At 41.0% G+C, this 23384-nt stretch overlaps 1 protein-coding gene across 1 annotated transcript in view; it reads left to right on the top strand.

The window, feature by feature from the left end:
• Positions 1-512: 512 nt before the first annotated feature.
• The window catches only part of Rab2a (RAB2A, member RAS oncogene family), a 77330-nt gene continuing 54458 nt past the window's right edge, over positions 513-23384 (top strand). The window contains exon 1 of the mRNA XM_005066732.4: positions 513-805. Coding sequence (XP_005066789.2) covers positions 760-805 — 46 coding nt within the window. The 5' untranslated portion in view covers positions 513-759. The remainder of the gene's footprint in view (positions 806-23384) is intronic.

The raw sequence follows: 23384 nt of genomic DNA, 5'->3' as shown, positions 1-23384 counted from the left end.
ACATTGCTTCTGCACATACTTCAGTGTTTCATACATACATACACAGAACACGATTAAGCCATATATGTACACATTACACAGCGCTTGGAATCATGGCCTGACATATGTCATGCAAACGCATATCTGCTTGAATAATTATACAGATTTGCTTTTGTTTTTGCATATTTGTAGGAGCAGCCTAACAGCATAGTATTATTCCATGATAGGGACATACCATGAGTACTTCCGCCCGATTTAGTTCCCCCCCCCAAACACCAGCGCCACCAAGGACGCGGGGCTCCCACATTCCCAAACGCCTTTTCACTAGTCGGGCGCGGCCCGACACCGAACGCCCTCTCGGCTTCCCGTCACGCGGGCCGGCGGCCGAACCCAGCGGGCTCCGGTTTCCCGGAGACTCCCGGCACCTCCCGGCACTCGGCCTGGTGGGCGGGGCTCCGGGGTGGGCGGGGCTCGGAGCGGCGGGCGCGGCCACGGCTCCGCCCCTCTCCCCCGGCGGCGCCGGCGGCGGCAGCACTTCCGGGTCGGCGCGGAGGCGGGGCGGAGGCGCCGCGGCTGTTATTGTTCCGAAGGGCTGGGCCGCTGCGATCCGCGCTCGGCGCTGTCAGTTCGTCCCACTGCCCCTCGGTCCTTTCTGCTGGCTCTGACGGCGGCCGACGGCGGGCGGGGCCCGGGTTCGCGGCCGAGCGGCGCCGGTGAGGGCGCGGAGGAGGCGCACAGCGGGAGGAGGAGCCGTGAGCCAGGCACGGAGCGGCCGCGGCCATGGCGTACGCCTATCTTTTCAAGTACATCATCATCGGCGACACAGGTGAGGCCACCGGCGGGCTGCGACGGACCAGGGCGGGCAGGCGGGGCAAACGGCGGCGGCGGCGGCGGGCGCGGGTCGGGCGGCGCGGCGCCTCCCTTCCTCCCATCCTCCCTCGGTCCCCTGGCCGCCGCTCTATTTCCGCAGTGCTGGCGCTGGTGACGTGGGCGCTGCGAGCGGCCGCGGCCTGGACGGGCCTTCCCCGCTCCGCCCGGGCCCGCTGCAGCCGGGCCCGCGGCAGCCGTTTGCGACTCCCGGAGGGTGTGACAGCAGAGCCGCCGTCCCCGGGGCCCCCGCCTTGACTGTCTCCGCGGCCCGAGGAGGCAGAGGGAAGCCGAACGAATCGGAGCGTGACGGGCCCCGGTCCGGATTTTTGTCCCTGGTCCCACCTCCCCGACCTGCACGCTTCCGCCTAGGCCTAGGCAAGGCGCACCCTGAAGTGGGACAGCCTGAGCAGAGAAAAATATTTAAAGAAAAAAAAATTTTTAAAAAAACATTCTCAACTTCCAAGTCCCAATAAGTCAAATCACATGACTTGATGACAGGGCTGTTCCTTTCGAGGTCATTAAAAGCACCATAGAGCCTGGCGACTTTTGCCACGTGTATGCTGGGATTATTTGATTTGATAGTAATGCAAGGCTGGTCAGTGCTCAGGGATTGAGCATACTGTGGTATGCTGATTGAAGACTGATTTTTTTTTTCAGTTGTGTCAAGTCACAAATGCTGATTTTCAGGTGACCTCGTGTACATTTGAAGCAAAAAAAAAAAAAAGAATCATCAATTTCCACTCTAAGATATGACCCTAATAAGTTTCTCAAGCAAATAAAGAAGCTCTTTATGAAACAGTTAGAGTACCTGCGATTTGGGCCTTATTTCGAATCTAATAATAAGCCTAAAGCTTGTTCAGGTGTTAAAACTATTAATACACCAGAGTCTGATTTCCGTGGTGACTGTTGCACAACTCTGCACCCTTTGCACAACTTTGTAAATGAAGAAGCAGCTCGAGGTTGCCCTATGATGTAGTAGGTTCCATAAGTAACTGTGGAAGAATGTTGATTGCTGCCTAAAATAAAAACTTCCAGCTGCAAATACAGTTTTTCAGCAAGGTTTGTGTGTGTGTGTGTGTGTGTGTGTGTGTGCGCGCGTGTGTGCGTGAGTGCGTAAGTGTAAGAAAACCTGATTGTTTTGTGTGCAAGATACTGGGTAAAGCCATATTTTGTCAACTGTTTGGAAAGGTGGCATCTAAAACCACTGAGTTATAAAAAATAAGATTTGAGGTGTCAGATTAACTACCATATGCCTGGATTTGTGGAAACAACCACTTACATGGGTTGTCTCAGCAATAGCAAAAATTAGGTTTAGAATTTGCAGGGTATCTTGCTTTTATTGGGGATCAGCTGTGGGGCTGCAAGCATGACCAAGCTGGTGCTCTATTCTGATGAAATTTGTCCCCATCCAATAGTAGTTCCTGTGCATTTGAAGAGAAGGAACGCCTTTCTTGGCCTTCTGTTCTGACCTAGTTCAGGCACTTGACTGCTTAACACTGGGCTGTAGAGTAGCACTTAGTCAACACTCCAGTTCAGCTAGTGTAGTTTAACATCAGTTTAATCTTCCTGAAATATTTGGGTCAAGAGGCAAACTCCTGCTCACTCATGCCTTTTTGCCTTTTTACTTCACCCTCGATGAACTATAAAAAGTACCTGCCTGTCTTGGAGCATTCTTTCCCTCTGCTTCACTTTCTCTTGCCTGTGATGCCCAATGGCTAGTTTTTGAGGCCTTCTGTGGTCCCTCCTCCTTCCTCTGTGTGGCCTGCCTTCTCTGTCACAGTCTTTCCCTATGAAGTTTTGTTAGTCTTTTAATAAAAACCTTGCCCAGGTCTTCCAGATTCCTTCAGAAACAACACATCTTGTCTCTTAAATATGCCGGTGTTCTCCTGGTACCTTGGTGAGAAGTGACTGCTTATTTTCTGGATTACATTTTGCAATTTGTATCATTTTTTTCCCTGAAGTTAATTCTAGACTGATTTACTTATGTACTTCTTGAGGGTAGAAAAGGTGTTCTGTGTGGCTCTGTGCTTTAGGATGGACCTAGTCTAAGGTAGGACACATGTATTTGATTAAATTAACCAGGAGCCAAACAGACCACTCTAGTTCTGTTACTGTACAGTAATAATTTCAGTTTTTGACCCCAATCCTACTACCTTTTTGCCTATCGGTTTTGTTCAAAATCTTCTACCATTTTATTTCATTGAGAATATATTAATAGGTGTAATGTGGTTTCACCCTTAAAAAAATGTTATTAACTCCCTCAGTTTAGATCCATCTTATTTTTTAGTAATAGTGTGAAAAATGTGTGCTTGAATGAAGGCAAATACTTACGTATATTCTTGGTGAAAAATAATCATTCTTGGGCTTTTCTTCTGAGTTGTATGTGTTTTAACAATAAGGTTAAGTAAGGCCAGTGAGATGATTCAGTGAGTAAAGGCAGCTGTCACCATCACTGATGACCTGAGTTTGATACCTGGGACCCATGTGGTACAGAGAACTGACTCTCACGAGTTGTCTTCTGACCTCCATTTGCATGCATACACAGATATAAAATCAATGAAATATGGAAATAGATGAAGATAAAATGGAAGATGCGCTTTGATTTCCCAAAAGAAAGGAACCCACTGAGCATACTGTGACTTACAGAGCTTTCATAGAGAAGTTGTTTTTTTTAATGTTTGCATGAACAAGGTGCAGTTTTCCCTAATGTAATGCCAAATGCAGTTAAAATGTGGTTTTCATTTTCATTGGTAATATCTTTCTGAGAAATCATTTACAAAATATGTAATATATATAATGCAGAGTGTTTTGTTTTGGTGAAGCCTGACATAGTAATAATAATAATAATAATGTAAGTAGATAACTATCAGTGGAAAAAGCATGCTTCAGAAACCTGGCATCTCTGAATTTTTACCCTTATCACCAGTCCCCGCCCCATCCAATGCACCAGCCAATTGTGCTTCTTCCTAGCTAGAATTCCCCTTTTCTCTTTGCCTAGATTATGGTAATGCTTTCTAGTATGACCAAGGCCTTTTCATTTGACAATAGTGAGAAACAGCAGCACTTCTCCCTCCCTGTTGACTGCAGTGGTCTCTTCCCCTGCTCCCCCATTCTCTGTTGGGCTGTCCTTCCCTGCTGAAGCTTTCATTTTAAATGATCTTTTTCGTTGGAAGTCTTTTCACTAGTTTTTAAATAAGTTTGTTTGCCCTGAGGGAGGTGCGCAGGACCTTCTTTAGGAGGTGGCATTTGAGCTGAAATGAAATGATGAGCCCAGGTTCACCATATGAGCAAGAGGTAATGTCAACAGTTCAAAAGAAGTACTTGAAGCTTAAGTGCCCTGGTTAGACATCTGAGAGCTAATCACAAATAGAATCCTCTTTGTCCAAGATTTCATTATTCCAACTGTTGAAATTATGGTCTTTTCAATTTGTAAAAATTTTATGTGTATATCGAGTGTTTGCCTCTGTGTGTTTGTGTGTGTATGTGTACATTCCATGTATGTGCCTGATGCCATCAAAGGCCAGAAAAGGGTGTCAGATCCCCTGGAACTGGAGTTGTGAACTACTGTATATGGGTGTTTCAAACTGAACCCTTGATCTCTGAAAGAACAGCAAGTACCTATAACCACTGAGTTCTCTCTCCAGGCTCCAAAATAAGAAATCTCCCCCCCCCCCAGGGTTTTCTTTTGTTTTGGAGCCTGTCCTATAACTCACTAGGTAGACCAGGCTGCCCTTGAACTCACAGAGATCCACCTGTCTGTGCCTCCCGAGTGCTGGGATTAAAGGTGTGCGCCTCTAACGCCCGGCTCCAAAATACAAAATCATACAGGGAAGGAAAGAAGTATCATAGCATGAATATATTTATTAATAAGCTCCTACTCTAATAAATTTCTCCCCAAAGTTCCTCATTCATCCCCATACTCCTTCTTTGACATCAGGTTTTGATGACTATACCATAGGTCAGACAATTGCAAAATGAAATTACAGACCCTGCACCCCAAAATTCCAAGTTTTTCTTATTTGGTAAAAATCATTTGGAGCATTGGTTCATCTAAAACTATTGACTCCTAGGGATCTGACAGAGTTGCCTTTCTTTAATGAAGTGGGCAGTGAGCTTTCTTTAGTGAGCAGGAAAAGCGGCTGAGAAGGTCTTCCTTCCTTCCTTCCTTTCTTCCTTCCTTCCTTCCTTCCTTCCGAGAGGAAGAGGCACCTGAACAGCATTGTGTCAGTGACCACAGAGGAGGGAGGGTCACCAGTGTTAGATTCAGCAGAGTCAGACTGTTGGTGAAATGGTGTGATGTGAGCGCTTGGCACACTGCCGGATAGGGAGGTGAACGCGCTGCCCAAGGCAAGTCACAGACCTGTGAGCTCTACTTGCATTTCTGCTCTTTGAAGACGCATTTTAAATCTATTTACACATACGTAGAAAAACGTCCTAAACATGGGTCATTTAATAGTTCTGGAGCGGTGAGAATTCAGCTTGTATTGGAAAAGTTGGTATTGCTGAAATGAGGTTTTTTGCTTTTGTTGTTGCTTTTGAGACAAGGCCTGTTTTGGCCTTAAACTTGTGGGAGTCCTCCTGCTTCAGTTTCTTGAGTGCTGGAATTATAGGCATGTATCACCATGTCCAGCTGTCCTGAGTTTAGTCTTGTAATGTGTTTTATCCCTTAAGTTTTAATATTGCAGTATTTATTAGTGTCCATGTTCTCTGCTCTGTGCGTGCCCCCAAGTTTCCACAGTGTCTGTCAGTTTTGTTGTATCCAATGTATTTCATGGCACTGAGTGTTGGGGAAAGTTTCCAGTTGGCGATAATCACTCCTTGAGTGAACCTCACGGCTACTCTATACTGCCATGCGCAGAACCTGAGTGAACCTCACGGCTACTCTATACTGTCATGCGCAGAACTTAGCCATCTCACCTCTGCTCACCCCCACTCAGTCTTGGAGGCTGTGGCCTTTACTGCAGAAGACCGGAGCCTTTCATCTCGGGCTGACTTTCTGTTAAATATTTCCCTTGATTTCATTCACTTTCTTATTACAAGCTTTGAAATACCCTACATTTTAGCTGTTGTTCTTTGCTTATAATAAGGAAAAGATGTTTGCCAAAAAGATTCTGGATTCCCTGTGCTGCCACAGTCAGGTAGGCGCCTCCTTTTAGTTCCTGCCTGTTTCTTACTCCAACCTCCTGGGTCTTGTCTTGGGATGATGTTTTACTAGTTCCTCAGTGACTTCTTATTCTGTTTTGCTTTGTTTTGTTTTTTTAAGACAGGGTTTCTTTGTGACTTTGGAGCCTGTCTGGAACTCGCCCTGTAGACCAGGCTGGTCTGGAACTCACAGAGATCCGCCTGCCTCTGCCTCCTGAGTGCTGGGATTAAAGGCGTGCGCCACCCCTGCCCTGCTGACTTTTTATTCTTAAAAATTCTTGTTAGCAGTAGTACTTTTATACCTCTCCTGGTCAGTGGCTATCCTTTATACTGCTTTTTCTAAATTGATTCTTTTCTTGCTGATAGACTTCTGTTTTGTGGATTTTTTTAAGTACTCCCTAAGGAATACTGAGACTAGGTTTATATGGCCTTTTCTATCACATTAGCTTGTTGCACTTTCTTTCTTTTTGGTTTTTCGAGAGAGGGTTTTTCTCTGTGGCTTTGGAGGCTGCCCTGGAACTAGCTGTTGTAGACCAGGCTGCACCACCATTGCTGGCTTTTTCGCACTTTCTAGGTGGTAAATTGTCATAAAGAATTCTTAAAAGCTTTTTATAGATTCTATGTAATATCAGTCATGTTGTTTACCCTTAGCCCTTGATTTGGACGTTTTTTGTTTTCCTTTACTGCTTATTTATTTGAGGTGGGATCTCACTACATAGCCTAAATTGCCCAAATGATTCTTCTGCTCCAGTTTACTCAGTGCTGGGATTACAGACTCAGCTAGTCCTTGTTTTGTTTTTTGGTTTTCTGTGTGTGGGTGAAGGCGAGGGTGTAATGATTTCACTAGACCCAAGATAAATGGTAAATGGTGTTTATTGGGGAACACCTACACAGATGATAATAAAGAACTGTGGGAGCAATTCTCTGCCCTTCTATTGGGTCCACTGACACGAGAGAGCAGGCAATGAAGACCACACCTTACGCTTCCGTCCGCCTGAGGCCTTACCCAAAAGGGTATAGCCACCATTACAGGTTCACAGACAAGACACTGCTACATGTGGGGGAACCTGTTTGGGGTTTTTTTTGTTGTTTGTTTTTATAGTCGGATTTCACATAGTCCAGGCAGACCTCTGTTGTTGGTGTGGGGAAGGATGATGTTGAAAAGATCCTCTTGCTCCCATCTTCTGAGAGTGGGATTACAAACTGTGGACCACTTGGCGCAGCCTGATTTTTTTTTTTAAGTTTTTTTTGTTTGTTTGTTTTTTCCAGGCAGGGTTTCTCTGTATTGCTTTGGAGGCTGTCCTGGAACTCGCTCTGTAGACCAGGCTTGCCTCAAACTCACAGAGATCCGCCTGCCTCTGCCTCTCGAGTGCTGGGATTAAAGGCGTGCACCACCAACGCCCGGCTGTTTTTTTTTTTTTTTTAAGGTTATGGTCTCCGTTTTGTAATATAAGTTGGCCTCAACTTCAGATCCTTCTGCGTCTGTCTTCTGAATGTTGGAATTACTACCTTGTACCATTGGGTTTGTTATCTTTTAATCCTTCAGCACATTGGTTAGGTTTCTGTTTTACAGATTTAGAATTATTTTAGTATGTGGTGGAACAAAGACCTTGGGCTGTCTACTATACTGTGAGCCTGTGGTGACATGGTTTCATTACATTTGGTATCCCTCTCCTACCTCAGTTTTACTTTTTTTTTTTTTTTTTTTTTTTTTTTTTGAGATAAGGTCTCACTATATGACCTGTCTGACCTGGGACTTGCTGTATAGACCAGGCTAGCTTCAAACTCACAGAGATGCCTGCCTCTGCTTCCCAGGTGATAGGATTAAAGGGTGTACCACCATACAAGACCCCACAGTTTTGCTTTTATAGTTATGATAAAGCTTAGATTTCTCCCAATTATCTTACATATTCTCATCTTCAGGTATAGCTAATTGGGAGAGAGAGAAAATGAATATGGATGGCTGTATTATTGCCACCAACTCCTTGAAGGCAGGATGGTACCTGGCACAGTCAGTACTGTCATGAAGGATAAATGTGTGATATGATGTAGCTTTTGCTGGGCAGGCAGCATGGCATTTACCAAATTATTTTTCATTTCCAGAAATAGTAAAGCGCAAATAAATTGAGTTTTATGTAAATGAGAGATATAGGATATATTAATTTTCTGTTCTCACTGTAATAAGCTACCAGAAAATTAGTAGCTCAAACAAAACAAATTTGCCTTAGCATTCTACAGTTTAGATGTATGTGTCTGTTTTGGCAAAAGTCGAATCTTTGGCAATGCTGGGTTCTTTTCTGGAGAGTCCTTGCTCATTCAGGTTGTTGGCAGAACTTAGTTCCAATAGTTGTAGCTGTAGGGCTCCTCTCCCGGTCTCCTTGCTAGCTGTCGTTTAAGGGCTTTTCCCAACTTTCCATATCCATAAATACATAACAACCACACACGCATGCACACATACACTAGTAGAGAGAGACAGCATTGGTTTTAATCTCTTCAAAGGTAGTGACAGACATTGTCTACGTTTTTCTTGTGTCCTGGTAACAACCCTGGCTGTAGACCTGACTGGCCTTGAACTCACAGAGATCCACCTGCCTCTGCCTCCCTAGTGCTGGGATTGAAGGTATATGTGCCTGGGCTGTGCCCTGTCTTTCTAAAACTTCTGTGTCTTCCCATCTCTAGTTAATCTAGGAGTTTCCACTTTTAAAGATGCATGTACTCTTTAAAATCCAGTCTTAGGTTGGATTCACCTGGATAACCAAAATGATCCTTCCTTTTCTAGGTCTTAATTTTTGTTTTTGTTTTTGTTGGTTGGTTATTTCTTTCTAGGTCTCATTATGTAGTCAGGGCTGATCTTTAGTTTGCAGCTGCCCCCCTTCAATCTCTCAAGTGCTGGACTTACAGACACTTAACACATATCTAGCTGCTGTAACTGGTTGTGTAAGGCAGTCTCCCTGCTGCAGTAACTCATTGTATCTGAACAATAACATCCACCAAGAAACTCTATTTTTTTATTTGGGGATAGGGAAGCTGTCGTAACACAACAATGCTTGTAACTGACTAAGCTGGATTTTAAACCTGGGTCTTTCTGACTTCAGAGTCTGCCCTCTCCCCTGTATTGTACATATTCTTTTGATTCTCCTAAGTTCCTTATCAAATTGTCCTCTATGGGTTGCTGATCTCTTGGTTTGTTGAGTTGCTGTTGAGAGCTGCATGGTCCTTTAGTCCCTTTATTTAGAGAAATAGTAAGTACACTTATACAATTAGGGCAGAGTCAGATCTATCCTAAGATCAGTGCTTTCTCTGATGCTTACGGCTATGGTTGTGCAAGTTTCTGAGTCTTAGTGTGTTTGTAGCATGGGAATGAAAACATTAGATTAGGTGTGTGTGTTAGATACTTTTCTGTTGCTGTGACAAAACACCATGACCAAGGCAACTTGTAAAAGAAAGTGTTTAATTGGGCTTCCTATGTCAGGGTTAAAGTCCATGATGACAGAGCAAAGGCATGATGGCAGAAACAGCTGAGAACATTGAGAACATACATCTTGTTCCACAACTATGAGGCAGAAAGCAAGTGAGCACTGGGAATGTCTTTGAACCCTCAAAGACTGCAGACCTCCCCCCTCCCCTGTGACACACATGCTATTCAGACAGAAGCCTGTGGACAACATTCTCATTCAAAATGTGTAGCTAACAATTGAGTAGGAAATGGTAATAGCCCATCATCACTTTCTGTTTTGTTTCCTTGAATGTTTCTGTAATTACCTCGTTTTGTTTTAAAAACCAACCCAAATTTGATCACACTACCTAGTATCCAAATAATATAGATTTAAAAACAAGTTATTTCGCCCTCTATGTGTCCTAATACATGGGATTTTTTTCTTACAGCCCCACCCCCACTCCCAAACTATCACCCCAGGACATTTCTGCTTTCTTTGCTTATTTATGGCCAAGTGTCACTTTTTAATAGACTGCTATGGCTTGCCTTTAGCATTCCTAGCCTGTGTTGTGGTTTTTTTGTTTGTTTGTTTTTATCCAGATGGTTTATATAAGATTCCTTATATATATTAAGATGGTTTGTTAACAGTCATTTTATCCTCCCTATCTGTCTCTGTCCATCCATTCATCTACAACTCTACTAGTAATTTTTTCATTGTATGTGTTCATTTATTTGTGTGTGTACATATGTATAGGCACACATGCACATGTGTATGGAAGTCAGAAATTAAAGATGGGTGTCTTCATCTCTCTCCACCTAAGTTTTTCTTGCGAGAGGGAGAGTTTTGTTTTGTTTGTTTTTGCTTTGCCTGAGATGGTCTCTTGACGAAGCTGGAGCTCACCAAATTGACTAGACTGGTTGGCCAGATAATTCCAGGCTCCATCTCTGCTGTCTACTTCTCCTCCAAACCCCAACCCTGCACTGTATTACAGATATTCACCACCATGCTAGGTCTCATGCTTGTTCTCAGCAAGAACTTTACTGGCTGAGCTGTCTTCCCAGTTTCCCTAGGGATTCTTTTTCAAAGACTCAGGATTTTATTTTAGAGTAGACCTGAATGATGACAAGAAACAGAAAGCCACTTGAACTCACTGAGAAAAGAAACTAAAAATTCTGAAGATGGGAATGCAATGCAGACTACAATGTGGCCATAATCCCAGCAAGTAAGACATTGAGGCAGGATCAGGAGTTCTAGGCCATTCTGAGCTTCATAGTGGTTTTGAAGCCAGCTTGTGCTACGTAGTGAAACACTTTCAAAATAATACTAGTACTAATACTGCCACAAGTAGGTTTATAGAATGCAAGAAAAACTGTAAGTGATGTATCATGGGTGTTTGTTTACTGGAAAACTTTGCTGACGAATTTTAGGAACAGTGGAGAAATCTATTGGCCGACCCTCTCTCTGTGTTTTCCCTACCCACCAGCCCTGGAATTCCCTCTTCTCTCTGCCTGTCTCTCTCTAGCAGACCTCCTTAGTCCTCCAACAACTCTGTGGCTAATCCTGGTCAGCCAATTGCTGACTATCATCTTTTGACTCAAGGCAATTTTGTGGGCACAATGGAATGGCTGTAAGAACAATTGTCCCACATTTCCCCCCTTTTGTCTAAATAAAAAGGAAAGGTTTTAACTCTAACATAGTAAGACTATATATAATAATAACAATTATCAAGTAAGAAATACAATTCAAAATGTTCAGTCAGTCAAGCTGAGAATACTCTACCTTGGGGAGTCTTAAAGTTTTGTATCTAATTTATTTTATACCATAGCTAAGGAAAACTATAACTATAACTATCTAGTCTTCAACCCCATCAGAGATCCAACAAGGATATAATATTACCTGAGGAAACAGGAAGTGCACAAGAAGCACCTTACAAAAACAAGAAACAACAGAGACATCTGTCTGCCTAGACAGTTACTCAAAATTCTCTCTGCAATGTTGGACCATCCATCTTCAACCTACTGGCCTAGAATATCTAACAGACTTTGCTGTGAGCAGGAATTTTGAAGAACTGTCTTACCTTGTCTTTGCAAAGGTCAGCTGTTGTCTTTGTGTCCTGCTTGGCCAGTTTGAACAACATTCTGTCAGAAGTTGAGGTAAGGGCAGTTTCTTTTCAGAATGAGAGCAAACTCTATATGGAGGTTCTTTGAAGTAAATTGGTGCTGCCAGGAGCAAACATGTCTCACTATCATGAAAAACCTTATCTTATTAAAACATCAAAATGCCATATTCTGTAGGCCTCCAGAGTGTTTGAAGACCATCTATTTAAAATATGCCTCTGCTTGACCTTGAAAACACACTTAACATGACTATAAGTTTGTCATACATAGATGACTAACTACTAGCCTGTATTTCTTTATTCTAAATAGCTTTCAAGGATTAGAACTTTACATTTTTAGATGAGCCACATAAGTACAATACCTTAAACAAGACATAGAAACATACAATATAGTATAACAAAAATAACGTTATATTTGTATCAATATACAAAAATATCTTAAATAAGAGCAATTTAACAATAACCTTAAGATTGTATCAATATGCAAGAATCCATACCAATATGAAATGTTTGAGAATCGTAGTTGCTTGCTGTTTTAGTTTAAAAGTAGAGTCAATAATCTACCCTTTTATCCTATCATTTTTATATCTTCCTTTTTCGTTTCAGAGAATCTAGTAATCTTTGATTAGTTTCTTCCCTGACCATGACCAGTAAATAACAACTTGTAACTAACCCCCCTAAATAATGACAGACATCTATAACCCACCAAAGACCAAAAACCACCCACCCCACCTCTTGGGAATGTGGGCATGTTCTTAAAATTACTTCCTGCTATCTGTGGATGATGGCATCTGTAGGGAACTCTGAGAAAATTGGAATCTAATGGTCAAGTCCTGGGAGAGCCAGCTGCTGTCCAGTCTCAATGTGATGGGAAAGTGCAAGCTTATGTGAAGTCCTGACTGGAGTAGTTTATGAGGCTCAACCATTAGCTAACCACTTTAAAGTTGTCCTGAGCAGTTTGTAGTCCAAAGATGATCTTTGTGTAGTGTTTGACAGCTTAGTGGTGTTACCACAATCCAGGTGGATTCGTTGTTGTGGGGCTCCAATATCCTTTTTGGAGACTTAAAAGTTTGCTGTTAGGAATGGTCATAGTTCAGTGCAGAAAACTTAAAACTTTTAAAATGTCATATGCAGCAGATATTGGAGAAGTTAAAGGACCATGGTCTATTAAATACATCTGGGGTACACAAACTTAATTCTTAGTTACCTGCTTCAGACTCAAGCCCATAATCATGTACAGGAAGCTAGATGGAGCTTATTTCTAAAATTAGTACTCTATATGGCCATTAATATTACAACAAAAGGTTTATATATATATATATATGCATATATATATAAAAATCTTAAAAATTTAGAGATAATATTTATACCTTAAGACAAGTTTTAAAGAATCAAAATGAAAATAAAACCGAAGAAATATGAGATTAGTGGCAGTAGAATAGTCCCTAAATTTTTTTTCTGTTTATACTAGTCGATTCTTCTGACGTGAGACAAGAGATTTTGGATTTCCGTTTAACAAACATGGTTGGGTTTAGAGAAGGAGAGAGCTACACCCAAGTCAGCTTTAGTTTTTAATTGAATTGGGACTTCAAAAAGACCCATTTGCATTGTATGTCTATAGAGAACAGTGGAAACAAACATTTGGGAATATTGATGAGATTTTTTATAAACTATTGGAAATGTGTTATACTATTAGGCCAATTACTATTTTTCTTGGGACTTTTTTTTTTCAGGATAGTTCATCCTTCTTATTTGTCCAGTGGTCTTCAGATTCCTTAATTGGATGCTTTTATTCTCCTGGAAAGACAAAACAAAACCTTATCCCCAACCTTAGCTATGGGGAGTTCCCCTTCTTGGGCAGGTTGAATGGCCACGCTGTCAATGAACTGTCGCTTCTTCTAATCAAAAGGTCTCTTGTTCTAATCTAATCTTTATCAATCTTGATGGTATGCATAGCTTTTCTTCTCCTGTGAAAACAAATCAGAACCTCTTCCCCAATGTAACACATATCCTGGTTTCCATTCTGAAGACAGTACATCTTTAAAGTATATACATATTCAGCGGTTTTTTTTCCTATATTATCCAGTGTCTCCCTACAGCTGCTGTTCCTTTCTTTCTTTCTTTCTTTCTTCCTTTCTTTCTTTCTTTCTTTTTTTTTTTCTTTTTGGTTTTTCGAGACAGGGTTTCTCTGTATTGTTTTGGAGCCTGTCCTGGAACTCGCTTGGTAGACCAGGCTTGGTCTCGAACTCACAGAGATCCACCTGCCTCTGCCTCCCACGTGCTGGGATTAAAGGCGTGTGCCACCACTGCCCGGCTGTTCCTTTCTTATTAGCATTAAAAAATTTAAAGTCAGCCAGGCGCCTTCGGGAGGCAGAGGCAAGTGGATCTCTGAGTTTGAGTCCAGCCTGGTCTACAAGAGCTACTTCCAAGACAGCCTCCAAAGCCACAGAGAAAACCTGTCTTGAAAAACAAAAAACAAACAAACAAACAAAAATTTAAAGTCAATAAATCACTGTGCATTCAATCTCTGGGAATCTTTATTACCACTTTTCTGTTTATTAAGCATATCTTTTAAAGTACAATTAGATGTTTCTATAACTGCTTGTCTTGTAAGATTGTGTGGTATACCTGTAACATGCTTTATGTTGTAATATGCAAAAAAAAGGTTTCATTTTACTAGAGACATATGCTGGAGCATTGTATAGGTATTCCCATAATGGCCATAACTTATAAATATGTGATTACAAAATCAGCCTTCTCAGAAGTCAAAATAGTTGCTCATTGAAATTCTGATTGTGTATATATATATATATATATATATATGGTATGTTGCACATACTTTAATTTCCCAAACTCAACAAATGAAACATAATTTACCAAATTTCATTTCTTTGAGTACCCTTTGGAGTACTGCCTGCAGGTAGTGAACTTGGTTATATGAAGAACAAGTAGGACATTTCCTTTAATTTCCTTGGCTTGTTGCCAAGTGATAAAAAAAAAACCTTTTTTCAAACCCTTGGTATTAACCTGTTTCTTTTGAAATTATGAGACCTCTAACACATTTCCTACTACTAGCTGATCAATTTAATCATTACCTTGTGCTACAGGGTAGATCCTTATGGTATCTAATATGCATAATATATGGGGGTGATTTTTATTTCTGATTTATTTATTGTAACTGAATAAATAACAAAGTTAATTCTGAATCATCTAGAACAAGTTCAGCAGCTTCGGTATATAAAAATTTCTGCATATTGAGAATCAATAACTATACTAAGAGGTTCTGGAAAATCTAATAATACCATGAGAATAGTTTATAATTCTGAATTTTGAAGGAATCATACAGGCATTGAGCCACTTTACTTAAATTTCCTGAATTACAACCTGCCTTTCCTGATTTGCATCAGTATAGAATATAGGGCCTCCAGAAATTTGTGTTCCTCACACAAGGTTAACAGACCAATTCATTCTTTATATAAACTGAAGTCTCTTGCTTTGGGAATATTTGTTTTAATCTCTCTTTGCCATTGTTCATTTTTTGTCTATAATGAGGCAATTTCAGCATTAGTAAAAGTTACCACAATTTCTGCTAATTGACAAAGTCTCAATTTTCTTTTCAGAATCAATTCAGAAACCTTTTTGACATAGACCTTTAATTTTTCACTCTGTGTGCCATTTATATGTATTTTTAACTTTGGTCTCAACATTTATAGCAGTTTGCCAAAATACTTGTTTTTTGGTCTTTCCTAAACCTTTTGTTGTATCTATAGAAGTTGTTCTGTCTTTAGACACATCTAGAGTAGTATGGTTTTTAACATTAGGTATTAAACATTTTAATTACTCTGTGGATGAGCTTCTCTAACCCTGACAGAGAATGATTAAGTCAAATTTGATATTGGGACCTGCAGGGGGCCCTTCAGGGCATTTCCCAATGTCAGAGAGTTACCTTGCTTGTTTCTTTTTGATCTGCATTCATTATTTCAATGATGGCCTTTGCCATGCCTTCTATATACTCCACAAGACTGGGGTCTTCTGTTAGAATTATCTCTGGAAAAAACATTGTTTCTAGGAACATCTGGCCTACAGTCCCTTTTCAGGCGCCCTGGTTTACTACAAATAAAACATCTGACATTGTGATTTTCCGTAAAATTCCTAGAAATTACTTCTATCAAAGCAGCATCCTAAGCATGAGATCCAGTATCAGCTGTATTTCTAATCCATTCATCTATGGGTGCTGATCTTACCTTTCTTTAAAGGCCTAACCACCCTTTTGCATTCTGAATTAGCATTTTCAAAAGCCAAAGATTCCATTAGTATTTGTCTAACTTCTGGATCTGATATTCAATTTACAGCTGAAGTCAATCTTTGTAAAAGAGAAAATCAGTGAAGGCTTATTTTAGTTCTTGTATAATTTTAATAAATGACTCAGCCCTCTTTCCCAAGTTTTCAACCCTTTCTCAAGCATTCAAAGCTGCTATACAGCATAGAACCAAGGTGTGATCATCAAATGGAGACTGTCTTTTTAAATCAGCATACTGGCCCTCACCAAAGAGGTGATCTTGGGAAATTTCAATACCTCTAGCACTACTTCATTGTTCTGTGACCCTAGCTTCTTCTCTACATCAATCATGATTTCCATTGTAACTGAGGACCAGCTTCCAATATTACTGTAACTAAATCTTTCCAGTCTTGTGGAATAATTCTGTTCTGAGTGGCCATGAATTTAACATCTGCTTCACAAAGGGTGAATATATACCATATGAAACAACTGCTAGGATCCCAGTTAGCTTCTGCATAGCCTTGGGGGTGCCTGTCATCTGATGGGTCATTATTGTATGTTACCTGGATAAGTTAAGATTTGTTTTCTATTGACCTTAGGCTGCTCCTCTTCAGTATCATAATGCAATGGTGCAGTAGATTCTCCTCTAAATTTCTGCGTGTGTCTGAGTATTTTTCTTATTTTCATTAGTGGGTATTTCTAAGGCTTGTGTCTTATAAGGAGTATGTCCTTGTAAGATTTGTATCTTATCAGCCAAATTTTTCCTATTTTTATTAGTAAGTCTTTCTAAGGTTTGTATCTTATCAGTCAAATTTTCATATTTGGAACAGTTATCAAACCATTTTTAAGGATAGTAATTAAAATTATCTCAATCCCAGCTAAGTGGTTTATCCCCTCACTTAGTTTTTCCATTTGCAAACCATCCATAGTAGCAGCAAATAGGGTCTGATCTCCCTGCATTATGATATTTCCAATTCTTAACATGGGAAAGATTCCCCTCCCTCCCTTTTTTAAACATAATTCAGTGTTGAAAAATTTCCAAGTGTCTTAGCAGATCTGATGACACTGACAGCATAGGCAGAGCTGTGCGGGGATGATCATCTGCAGTGATGATGTTTGACCACGGCACAGAGGGCGGTCACAGAAGGGTTTCCCGAGCCTTGCTAATTGCACACTTGGGCTGGGGGTCACTGTGGCGGGGTGAGTTGTATGTAGAGCTAACATAAGGAGAAATCTGTGTGGCTGGACACAGCCTGGGATATTATCAGCTTGCTAGTGCTACAGGGTAGAGCACAGCAAACTAAGCTGCCTGCTGGGAGCAGCAGTGGTGTGACTGACAGGGAGTGTCTCCACTGGCTATTGCTGCGAAAGGCTAGAGGCTGGGCAGAAGACATCTGCTCATGCAGAGGTGGGTCTGAAGGGAGAGTGCTGGGATTAAAGACGTGCGCCACCAACGCCCGGCTGTCCTCTAGCTCTCACCAGTCTTTCTGCTTCCTTCTTCCTCGATGTTCCCTGAGCCTTAGGGTTAGAGATGATGTTGTGGATGTATCAGTTGGGGCTGAGTACTTCACCGTCAGTTGTTATCTATATTTTGACTAGTTATGAATTCCTATAATTTTAATGTAACCCATTACAATACTTTTAAATAATTTGAAAAACTCAGTGTTTTTATATATATTGTAATCATTGAAGAATTTGAATTTGTTTCTGACATTAGGTTCCATTGTGGCTAAGTCAAATAGGAATGAATCAAGACATAGATGGCAAGCATACATGCCTACCACGAGTTTTTTATAGGTACATCCCACATAGGAAACAATATGAATATCACATTTCCCAAGATGTGTTAACATCATCTGTGCATTACAGAACATTGTAAAGGCTATTGCTTTGAGGAATTAAATCATTAAATTTCGGAGATCTCTGTAAAATTGATATAATGACTGCTAAGTGCTTGTTCAAGCACCCATTTATTATCTATAACTTCATTAACAGTATTTGAAATTCAAGTGTCAGTTGTTTTATTTACTGCTATGCTAGTGTAAGTAGTATGCTCATGCTTGGTATGCTGACGTATTCCTGTAATTCCAGCAACTAAGAAGCTGATGCAGGAAGATTATGAGTTAGAAGCCAGCTTGGGGTGGATAAGAAGTTCCAGGTGAGCCTGAATATATCAGGACCTTATCTCAAAATGAATTAATTGCTATTAATCAAATAAATTTGTAGAAGACTTTGGCATTTGTCCATTTTTAGCAGTGACTGCTATGCATCTGGAAATCAAAAGGTATCACAAGTCCCTCTGGTTATTTTGGCTTAGACCACACTATTGGACATTTTCCAAGAGTCAGTATTTATAATTAGAAGATTTTGATTGGTGTGGTGGTGTCTCCACTGTATGACCTTGGTTAAGATCAGTCTCTTCATCTTCTGTATTCTTATATAATGCCAGGCTAACTGCCTTAACTAGGCTTTTGTTTTTTTGAGCTTGATGTAAAACTATGTACAGGCGTCTTATAAACTACAAAGTGGCTTAGCTAATAATAGTACTTGAAGTTACTTGTTCCCTTCATTGAGCTTCCTAAAATAAAATTAGTGGGGTTGGCTTTGACTATTCAAGCCACTTGAGTTTAAGAAAACAAGATTACATGTTAACCACAAAATAGTAGCTATTTTGATCTTGAGTCTTTTGGACTCAGTAAACTTGAAAAGGTTTTTTGTGTCTCAGAAGTCTTCATGAGCCATTCAAGATTGGGAAGACAGTCCAGTTTTCACTAGTCTTCAAGGAATGAGGGGTGCACACTCTGTCACTTTCTACTTGGACTTCTCTATTTACCCCTGTGGTGCTGCATGTCCTGGCTACTTCTCCATCCAACTTAACGAAACCTCATTTGGGAAGCAGGACTCTCAGGTGAAAAGTCAAGACTGCAACCATAAATGCAAGTTGTAGTGCACTTCCTTAGTGATTGATGTGGGAGGGCCTAGCCCCTTGTGTGTGGTACCACCTCTAGGCTGGTAGTCCTCGGTACTATTAGAAAGCAGACAGAGTAAGGCACAAGGGAGAAAAGCCTTTTAGTAAACAGCGCTCCTCCATAGTCTCTGCATTGGTTCCTGTCTCCAGGTTCCTTGAGTTCTTGCACTTCTCTGGGTGATGGTGACTACAGTCTAGAACAAGAGATAAGCCCTTTCCTCCTCAAGTTGCTTTTGTTCATGGTGTTTTGTCGAGCAATAGAAACCCTAAGACACTGCGTGAAAGAGTTCTCTCATTTTTGAACCCCTTTTTGAAAGGAGGTTTGTAGCTCTGCAGGCCTGTTTTATTGAAATGAATGTGTTGGTAAAGAGCTATCCCATCTGTTTGGGTAAACTATCACTCCTTCAGTTTGAAAGAGGGAAGTAAAAGTGTGCATGGACCAATCCCTTCTGCTAAAAACTTTGATTTAGTTGATAGAATAATAAATAGCAGAATGAGTTATCAGTTATAAATTAAGTAAGTGTGTACTGATGCTTGTATCCTAATTCCATCAACAGAATTATATAATAATTACTATTACAGTCTTTTTAGGTATCCTTCTGTAACATCACATATAAGTCTAGTTTAGTTTTTTTAATTTCTACATAGTTAAACCATAATTAAATCTGTTTCTGATTCTCTTCTGTGTTGTCTAATAGAAACCAGCTTTGTTTAAACAAGATCTTAGTGAAAAACTTGGATAGTTCACAGAACTTGCAGAAAGGTAGTAGAATCAAGTTCCAAAATGGTCAAGATCGAGGAAGATAAGACACAGCCAGATTGATGGTATCACTACAGCATGCTTAAGAAGATGCTGGACACATGCCCGTGGCCTCTGTTGGGCTCTTAAGTTCTATTGTAGCCACCATGGCCTGTTCTCCAAATGTCCTTGGTATTATAGCACCCTCCCAAGACTCCAGGTTCTGAGCAGTAAGTAGTATCTGATTGGCCCAGTCTCTATAACAGCCTCTTTTAGAGATAAAAGAAGGTACTCATAATACCAGGTTGCTAAAAACAAATGTCCCCTAGTTTTTGTTTTTTTGTTTTGTTTTGTTTTTGTTTGGGGGGATAGTTTTTTTTGTTGTTGTTGTTTTGATTTGGTTTGCTTTTGGCTTTTCAAGACAGAGTTTCTCTGTGTATATACTTGGCTGTCTGAAACTCGCTCTGTAGACCAGATCCTCTGCCTCCTGGGTGCTGGGATTAAAGATGTATGTCACCACATCCAGTCACTTAAACTGTTGTCTTCAATGTTGTTATTGGTAATCTGTGCATTTGTGTTGGAAACCAAATTTCCAGATTTTCATTTGCATTTTTATAGATGTTGCCCAATGACTTTCATACAGTCTCAGGGTATTTAATCTGAACTTCTTACATATTTCATGTTCTTAAATTCAGCAAGTTTACCTTAGCATTAGTTGTGAACTATTAATTATGTAGACTAATTACCTAGTCTCTATTTTCCTAATTCAGCAATTTTGCTTATAGTTTGTGACTTTGTGACAAATCATTTATGACCTAGCATACTTCTTATAGGTCATGTGCAATAGATTTTAGTCCATAATAATAATATTGCACATATATTTCTACCTTCTTTTCATAGCATCATGGGAAAAAAGTTTCTTTATAAGCTACTTAGTTTTGAGATAGTGTCCCAGCTGACCTTGAGTCCTTATGATCCTTCTACCTCTCTTCTTGTCTTCTGAGGTTACAAGAATGGAGGGAGCCACATGCCCACTTTTGTGTTGTTTCTTTTGCTTTATTTAACAGCTCTATAAGTTTTAGTTAAGAGGTCTATAGTAGAGTACAGTTAGCCACACTTTTTTTTTTCTATTTTATTATATTTTGAGACTGTGTGGCCTGGTAGATTCCAAACTTGCAGCTTTACTTCCTTGGCTTCCCAGGTACTGGGAAGTATGTGCCACTGTGCCGCCTAACTGATGTTTTAATTAAGCAAAGAAGAAGTATTCTAGATTCCTTGTGACTGATTTATTTTATCATAGCAAAAATAGTATGGACGAGATCTTTCATTAGCTGTGGGTTGGGTTTCTTTATTTCCAGGGTGTTGATATATTTGTGTGTGTGTGTGTGTGTGTGTGTGTGTGTGTGTGTGTGTGTGTGTGTAGAGGTCAGAGGATAATTTTGGGTATCCTTCCTCAGGAGCTGCCCATGTTTTTGAAAAAGGATCTCTCATTAGCCTGGAATTGATTAGACTAGGCTGGTAGGCCAGTAAGATAGCTTGAGATCCTGCCAGCATACTGGCCTTTTGTTTGTTTGTTTGTTTGTTTGTTTGTTTGTTTGTTTTGTTTTTTGGAGACAGGGTTTCTCTGTATTGTTTTGGAGGCTGTCGTGGAACTTGTTCTGTAGACTAGACCAGGCTGGCCAACTCACAGAGATCCGCCTGCCTCTGCCTCTCAAGTGCTGGGATTAAAGGCTTGCACCACCAACGCCCGGCCCATACTGGCCTTTTTAATGTGTGTGCTTGCATTGCAAGTTCTTTACCAACTTTAGTGAGTCATGGCCAACACAAAATGAACTAAAACAAAACCCCAATGTTAAATGTGACTGCATGGTTACGATGAGCACTGCTTATGGTTATTTCTAAACCCTGGGTTACTATGTAAAGTGCATCTTATTCAGTGCCTTGTCTAAAGGAAACCTTGGAGGGGCTGGGGAGATGGCTCAGCTGGTAAAGCATGTGCTGTCCAAGAACCGGGGTGTGGTGGTGTGGTGGCTCTGCCTTTGCATCCAGAAATAGCATGAAGGGACAGATCTGGTCCCCTAGATGTCATTGGTGGGGGATGTGGCTCATGTCTGCCCTTAGCAGTTTCCTGAGGGGCTTCGATGGGCTGTAAGGCTGCTGCTTGTGTTGTGCAGGACCTCCAGAAGCAGCTGAGAGTGCTGGGGAAGTTGACCACAGAGAGGTGGGTTGTGCCCTGCTGCAGATATTCCAGTCTCACTAGCAGGGAAGCAGTCTGCTGACGCCCACCCTACTGTACTCTTGTGAGCTGACCTTTTCAAAGGAAAATCACGTGTAAATTCAGCACAGATCATGCCAGACATGGAATTCTAATACCACAGTCACAATTTTATTCCCTAGAATAGTTTCCTCTGACAGATGTTCCATTTAAATTTTTTTTGAAAAAGTGATAGTTTTTCTTGAAGTGTAGACTAGATTTGTCATAGAGAAATGAGTAGTCTCTGCTTTCTTTGGCAAACATGACATTAACTCAGCATTCACAGAGTGTCTTCTTTCTGAGTCTGTTGACTACTAATGTAATTTTCAGATGACAGATGTTACTGTGCCTGTGGAAGAAAGCCAGATGTGCACACAGATAGTGAAGGTACAGTATGCTGAGTGTTTGAGAAAGTAGGCCTGAGTGATTAGAAGGTCAGGCTGTCCTTAGGTGCTGGGAAAGGAAAAGCACCAGCATGCGCCACTTCCGTCCTCCTCATGATTCTTTGTCACAGTAGAAGTCATTAGGTCAGTAGTGTGATCACTGTAATGTGCACAAGCAGAGCTGAAAACCTGATGTTGCTCCATAAATAAAAGACCCAGAAACTGATATTGGGGTTCAAGCTGAAGATCAGAAAAGCAAAGCAGCTGGGCACCAGCTCTCACTCTACCTCATACTGAAATGGCTCATCCACGAGCTCTCTCAAACCTCAGACTGAGAAACCTCCCCTCAGCGTGGCTGGAGAATTCTGAGACTGCAATGCCTTCCTCTCTTCAGTGTGGGTTGAGAATGAATGCCTGACACTCAGTGTGGCTGGAGAATGAATGTTTGATCTGGGATCTTGCTCCTGTCTTGTATACCTCTCATGAGTCTTAGGATTAAAGGTGTGTGATCCCAAGTGCTGAGATCATCTTTGTGTGAGTTGTTTAGAACTGAATCAGTTTTATGTAGCTTCAGTGCGACCTTGAACTAACAGAGATCATCTACCTCTATCCTGAGTCCTAGGTTTAAAGGTGTGTATCACCGCTGCCTGATCTCTATAGCTTGAGAATGACTTTGCTTTCAGACAATCTTTAATAAATCATAAATGATATGACACCACAACCTGAAGCACCCTTTCCTGTCAGTGTCCCACAGGATTCACATCTAGTCCAGTAAGTAGTAGTCATCTCTCACTTTGGTGATAGATTGGAGTACAGAAGATTCACCAAATGCTAAAAAAATAAGAATAGACAGTACTCTGAAGAGCTAGATACACCCCTGCTCTTACAGGATTAGAGTCAACAGAGCTAAGGATTGGGACTTACCTTGGTGGCAGAGAGAGCACTTTCTTGTCTAGCAAGTACAAGGCCTTGGATTTAGTCTTTGCCATGGAATACAGGTGGGTGGATGCAACAGAGCCAACTCTGAAAGGTCTGTGATTGAGGACCTGGACAAGTCTGTCTTCTGAAACTGTGTGTGTGGCCACATATTTGTAATAACATAGCAGCGGTGTCAGATGCTAAGATAACCCTTCCTTGTACCTCCTTTACTACTATATCCCTGTGCAATTGTAAGTAGTAGAGATTAAAAATACAGAATATTACTAATAAGAGTTAAA

This window comes from Mesocricetus auratus, unplaced genomic scaffold, assembly GCF_017639785.1.
Source record: "Mesocricetus auratus isolate SY011 unplaced genomic scaffold, BCM_Maur_2.0 Super-Scaffold_6730, whole genome shotgun sequence".
NCBI classification, from domain to species: Eukaryota; Metazoa; Chordata; class Mammalia; order Rodentia; family Cricetidae; genus Mesocricetus; species Mesocricetus auratus.
The sequence above is the reverse complement of the archived record's forward strand: the minus strand, read 5'-3'. Positions and strand labels throughout refer to the sequence as shown.